Here is a 6,910-nt window from a genome sequence, read left to right as displayed (position 1 = left end):
ATATATATATATATATATATATATATATATATATATATATATATATATATATATGGTTCCACTTCACAATATCGAATTACTGAAAACTCGAACTTCATATAGTCGAGACCATATGATCAAGTTTTCAGTAACTTGAAATTAGGAAGTGAAATAAAAAAAAAACAAAAAAAAAACAAAGAAAGACATAATTTCTGTAGGTGGGCAAGCCCACCTGCACCCTCCCTACTGAAATATACAATCTCCGTGATCACATTATAACAAGGAAACAGGAGATCTCCTGTTCTGCACTTCTGCATAGAGCACAGAATGGGAGATTTCCATTTTCCCCACTGTAGCGCAATCTCGGAGTTGGTATATTTAAGTAGGGGGGCAGGGGGTTTGCCCCCCTGCAGAAACGATGTGTTTTTTTTTTTTATTATTACACTTCGTAATTTCGAGTTACTGAAAACTCGATCATATGTTCTCGACCATATGAAGTGTGAGTTTTTAATAATTCGACATTGTGAAGTGGAACCATATATATATATATATATATATATATATATATATATATATATATATATATATATATATATATCAGCATTGCCTTTCTAAGAAGTAATGTATAGCGTTATCATTTTAAGATATAATGTATCCCATAATGCAATGAATCTAGTTAGTGGTGAGTGAAGAAACTGTTAGCATCGCTCTAGATGTGCAGTCATTTTGTGTAGTATTAAAGTTGTTGTTTTATTACAAAGCCTGGTGTATCCTGATGGTATCGATACTACCTGCGAACATGACTGGATAACCACAAGAGCTTATCATTAAGTAGTGTCAGAACTGGAATCTTCTTCAGAAAATAAAACTGAGCAGAACAGAGAAACAATCCCAATGAGTCTGGTACTGTCCTCTGAACTCAAAGTAAACTTTTTTTTTTACTTAGAATTAGTAGTTTTACCTTGAAATGGTCATTTTACCAATTTTTAGCCATTTAGTCTTAACAAACAATTTTTTCATTGAATAAAATAAAGTTTAATTCACCAGAGACATCTAACTTCACAAAGCCATTTATCTGGCCATCATGGAGGTGGACATTTACACATTTCATAATAGCAGCCAGGTTAGATGAAAAAAACAAAGAAATTCTGTTAGAGACTTTATTATATACTATGAGCAAGGAGGTGGAGGTAATGTACAGTTCATTTTCATTCTGCCACAGCGTTACATATGAGTCACAGTTACTAAACTTGATGCACATTGCGTGCCAAAAAGAAATATACATGAAAGGGTGTGCTTCTACAGATGTGTTAAAGTCACACCTCTCAAGTTCTTTATTCAAGAATTCTTGAAAAAGCAAAAAATAATGGAGGACAGGCCCAACATTGGGGACAATGTTTATTTAGTTTATTTAGTTACGCTAAATCATTTAAAGCAGGGCTGTCCAAAACATGGCTCTCGGGCTGGTGCAGTTCTCTGCGGCCCGCGAACCAAAATATTCAGTGTTCACTCATCTTCTAAAAAGGAGCTGGATTAACCAGACAGAAGTCTGTGTCAATCACTGTCAGTGATCAGTGCTCCTCCCTAGTTGGCAGTTAACAAACACAAATAATAATTACACAAAACCAAAGTGAAACGGAAAAGCTCACGACCATAGAAGGCGACCACTTTATTAACTTATCATATATAAGTTAATAAAGTGGTCGACTTGTATGGTCATGAGCTTCTCCTTTTCACTTTGGTTTTGTGTTATTTGTTTTTAAGTTGGTGGAACTCCTCTCAGTGGTTCATGTAAACACAAATAATAATAAAAAAAAAAACATGAGGGGCAAAATGTTTCGCTCTGCCTCTGCTGCTGCCAGCCTGCTGGCTCCTTGACTGACACTTGTGTGGGGGCTGGAGTCCCATTCAGCTTCAAATTCCAGGACTCGGGGACTGGGAGTGGGAAGCTTGCATTTTACAATCTCCGGTGACTCACTCTGAGATCGCCTTCCCATCATCATATGCACTGTGCTTGCTTGATGATTTTCCTAGTCTTATTTGCCTAAGTGCATAAGACTGGGAAAATCATCAAGTACAATGCACAAAGACAAGTAAATCGCTAACCAGACAGCAATCCCATCCCAGGCTGAAACAGGAAGTCCGCGGTGAAATTATATACATCGACATGAGATTGCACGTCACAGTACAGTGAAGGAAATGGTAAATAGGTGCAATTGGTCTGCCTCCCCCCTGCCTGACTAACTTAATAGTTCAGTCTGGTCAGGCCAGGTTCAGTGGCAGGTCACATGTGTAAAAAAAAAAAAATGCCAGTTAAAAGCTGTTGCTGGGCTCCCATGCTTTTTCTACTGATATATAATCCAGACCTCCTTCCCTCCTAAATCAGTCGAGACTAAATTGAGTGAACTGAACTTTGTTGTTTGGTTGTTTAATAATTTAATTTTAAAGTCAAGAACTTGTGAATTAAAGTCCAAGTCCATTGCTGTCAGTGCCCTGGTGGTGGTATGTTAATTAAATATATTAATGTAATGTATTTGTCTTATTGCAGGCAGTTGCAGCCAATAATTTATTTATCAATTTTATCTTCTGTTTTTTTTTTTTTTTTGTTTGGACTTTGGTAATTGGTGGGAAAGGCACTGGGTAAGGGTTTTGGGTCGGACTCTAAGGCAGCCAGTGTCAAGAGGTCATTGGGGAAAGGAAACCTTTTCATTTCAGTGCTTGTGCATCCATAGAAAAGTACTGAAGGGATCATTGGGGAAAATGTTTAATTTTTGAGTTTGTGCAGACTATACATGGGCAAAGTATGTAAGGGATCCTTGGGGGAAAGTATTCATTTTTATGTAATTTTGTTTTTACTGAAAAATACATTGGGGAAAATGCCTTATTTTTGTGCTTGTGCATACATGGAAAAGTAATTAAGGGAACCTTGGAGAAAATGATTCATTTTGATGTCATTTGCTAGTGCTTATGCATACTTGGACAGACTTATGAGAGGGTTGTTGGGGAAATGTTTCACTTTTGGTGCTTGTGTATACATGGACAGACTACTAAGAGGGTTGCTAGGGGAAATGTTTCATTTCTGGTGCTTGTGCATACATGGACAGACCTGATTGAAGGGGTCAATGTTATTGCATGCCAAGTAGAATATAAGATGGGACCTTATGTTTGTCTATTTCTGACGACAGTACTGGCAGCTCACTGTAAACTTTATTATGAAGTAGGAAACACACAAGCTTTAGCAGTACTACAGCCTGCATATTTACAGCTGCACAATATAAAGTGTATGTATGTTGTCAGTACTATGGTCAGAAATAGACCCATTGCATCCCTGCTTACAAAGCTATTGCAGTTCTCTCTATGCAGGTCAAGTACTGCATCAAGTACTTTTGTCGGCTAATTCCTGTCCACTAAGTTGTACAGAAAAGGGTAATGTATTTCAAAATGGCATGCTTAATTTAACAGTACTGTATGTAAATTTGTAAAGCACTGTGTATAAGTGTCAAATCCAGTCTCACTCCAAAATGTATTTGGCAGTGTTATTTGAGTAATAATGTTGTGCCTGTTGCTGAGTGTAAAAGAAAACCATGTGCACACTTGTTGCTATGCAAACGTTTGCTCTGTTAGCATACCTCTCAACCAGTCAGGGACAAATGTAAGCAGAAACATGGAGAAATCCAGAAAAAATAGGGACATTCAGGGACACTTTTTTAAAAATATTACTTATAATTCTATATTAACTAAAGACATTACTAGAATAACAGAGTGTGAATTAATATACATTTCCTGAAGGAAAATAAGTCTATAAGTCCTAATTATTGTCATTATTTATTAAGTATAATTCACCACCTTTCCTCCGGTGAGGCTAGATCCACAAGTCATGGCACTGGGAAGGGGGGTAGCCCAGAATCACATGCAAACTTAAAAAAAAGTATCAAGAATGTCTGCTATGACTAAGAAAATCTGAAAAGAAAAAGAATAAACTGGACAGCGAGGCACCGGCATTGAAGAGAAGGTGAAATAAACGTGGCAAAGTAGGACAGCAAGAAGGAAAGCCTTGGCTGGAGCAACAAAGATATGATGTTATTCAGTGATGAGATGAAAGAATGGTGATAAATGGAGCTGTGTTTGAGCTTGTTAGGCACATGAAGAAAGGAGAAGGCATTCACCAACTCAGGCACAGACTTTTTACAACTGGGCAAAAAGGGACAATTTGTGACTAGGAGGGCTGTTAGACAGAGAATAAAGTTGACATTGAAGTAGTAATTTTGTACACCAACTTGTTTGAGTGCTTGCCTGATATGCATACATTTTGCTGTGGTAGAACGCACTGGTTCAGGAAGTAGGATTGCTGAGATACTTGATAATTAAAAAGCTTCAAGGCCAGTCAATGACTGCTCAATGTATATATGCCAACAAAGGAATAATAATGGCTGTAGAGAGAAGTATGGTGGTAGATCATTTCTCCCATATGTTACATTAGGGAAGATGGATAAAAAAATAATTTAAAAGGTAGGAAGTTTACTTAAAGTTGAGAAGGCCAGCTCCATGATTTTAGGCATTTACTGATGTTCTATTACTTTCCTCTTCAGGAAAGTTTAAAGTTTGGAGTATTTTATTGTGTCTTACTATCCTACCAACTTATTAGACCTAGCTCTGCTATAAGGGGTTGTGCATTAAGGCAGGAAGATCCAATTATGCTTCTTCTTAAAGTTGAACTGTTTGTACTTGTACCTGGAGTTTGCCTTATTATTAATTATTTTATTGTCAGTGTCAGTATCTGAACATTGTTGAATTTAAGACAGCATTACTTTCCATACTCACTGTATTAGAGTTAGATTAGCGACTGAAGAAAGATGTCCAGTGCATGAAAAGTTTTTGCTAAGAAGTTTTGTACACTGTTTTGTTCCAGGCCTCCAGGGTGAATCTTGTGGTCACATTTATGTGCAATTAGTGTTGTTGGCTTGTTCAGCATACTGAGGTTGTGTTTACTGCTACTTATCCTCAATGAAAAATGCCTAACAAGAAAAGAAAAATTGAAGATGAAAAGTGAGTGTATCAAAGCCGATGGGAATCAGACTATTTGATTACAAACAACAGGAATAAAATTCAATGTCTTGTTTGCATGCAAGTTTTGTCAGTGCCTAAAGAGAATAACGTGAAATGACACTACACAGTAAAACATTTGATATGTATAGTGGAGAATCAAGACACACCATTATTGCAGAATATAAGAGGAAATTGACATAGCAAACCAGTTTTTTTGCAAAACGTAGCACTGAATAAACTTTTAGCCTTGTTGCTTCGTACAAAGTATCATAGGCATTAACGAAAGCAAAAAAGCCTTTTAGTGATGGTGTGATAGTGAAGAAATGTGCAATTGAAATGGCAAAACAATTTAATGAGCCAAAATTAGCTGAAAAGTTTGAAACAGTGGCATTATCTAAACAGACTATCACAAGACGTGTATAACACATGGATCAATATGTTGCAAAAAAGCTATGTGATTTAATAGCAAAATATGAGTACTTTTCATTGTGTCTGGATGAAAGCACTGATCAAGCAGATGTAAGTCAACTGTTCATTTTTGTTCAAACTATTCAAGAGGATTTTAATATTAATGAAGAACTTAGTCTTGTATCTTTACATAGGACTACTAAAAGTACTGACATTTTTGAAACAGTTCAAAAGTCTGTTATGTACTATGGAGGATTTGCTAAATGTTCCTGCATTGTAACAGATGGGGCCAAAGCTATGACGGGGACTGGAAGTGGCTTTTGTGGGCTATTGAAACAAAATAATATTATCTGCCCAACAATTCATTGCATAATTCACCAAGAAGCACTCTGTGGAAAATTTATACGTCAAGCCAATGCCATGAAAGTAGCTGTAAAAATAACTAATATTATACGAGGAGGTAATAGATCTCTGAGTCATCATAAATTTCACGATTTCTTGAGTGAAATGGATGCTGCATATGGGGATTTTCTCCTTCATTCTGATATTCGCTGGTTGAGTGCTGGAAAATGTCTGGAACACTTTTTTGCCATTCGGAAAGAAATACCCATATTTCTTAAAAAACGATGTGAAGTCTGACACAACAGAACTTGAAAATCAAATGCAAGATCCCATATTTTTATCAAATCTTGCATTTATAACAGATATGACCAACCATTTGAATGAGTTGAACTTAAAAAAGCAGGGCAAACAACAGAATATTACCAACTTATATGGTCGTTTGAATGTTTTTAAAAATAAATTGAAGCTTTTTAAATCGACATTGGCTAATAATACTTTTACCTTTTTTCCAAACTGCAAAGAACATTTTAAAAAAATGAAGAATTTTGAGGAAATATCATTTTCAGCTCATGTACAGCATATTGATATGATTATTGTGGATTTTGAGAATCGATTTGGTGATTTTAAGGAACTTGAAGAAGATATTTCAATTTTTAGTCAGCCCTTGACTGTCACCATTGAAAATGTAAGATCTGAGATGGAATTGTGCGATTTACAGTCAGATCCTTTTTATACCAACAGAAGTGAAAAAGAAGATTTTTTTAAATTACTACCAATAGAGAGATACCCAAAATTGAGAAAGTTTGGACTCAAGATGTGCTCAATGCTCAGGAGCACATATCTTTGTGAAAGCAGTTTCTCAAGTATGAAATTCATTAAATCAAAGTGCAGATGTTCATTGACAGATAATTCTCTTGCAAATTTACTGTGATTGGCAACTACAAGTATCGACATTAACATAGCTACTTTAGCAAATGAAGCTGAACTACCACAGAGCTCTCATTAAAATGAAGATGTTGAGAGGTATGCTGGCCAGAAATGGAAACAGGATTTGGTCATAACTTTAAACAGAGGTGTGATAAGCACTCCAGAACAGACATTGTTTCTAAAAAGGACTAATTTTTTGTGCATTGCT

The 6,910-nt window shown here is 36.0% G+C and overlaps 1 protein-coding gene and 1 pseudogene across 1 annotated transcript; both read left to right on the top strand.

Moving 5' to 3' along the window:
• Window positions 1-5,361: 5,361 nt before the first annotated feature.
• Window positions 5,362-6,159, top strand: LOC122788892 (annotated as a pseudogene).
• Window positions 6,160-6,310: 151 nt separating this feature from the next.
• LOC122801385 (general transcription factor II-I repeat domain-containing protein 2-like) lies at window positions 6,311-6,706 on the top strand. The gene has a single exon (XM_044070911.1). The coding sequence runs from the start codon at window positions 6,311-6,313 to the stop codon at window positions 6,704-6,706; it is 396 nt and encodes a 131-aa protein (XP_043926846.1).
• Window positions 6,707-6,910: the final 204 nt, after the last annotated feature.

The sequence above is a fragment of the Protopterus annectens genome, chromosome 1.part0 (genome assembly GCF_019279795.1).
Source record: "Protopterus annectens isolate FY-2018-M chromosome 1.part0, PAN1.0, whole genome shotgun sequence".
In the NCBI taxonomy this organism is placed as follows: Eukaryota; Metazoa; Chordata; order Ceratodontiformes; family Protopteridae; genus Protopterus; species Protopterus annectens.
The sequence above is the reverse complement of the archived record's forward strand: the minus strand, read 5'-3'. Positions and strand labels throughout refer to the sequence as shown.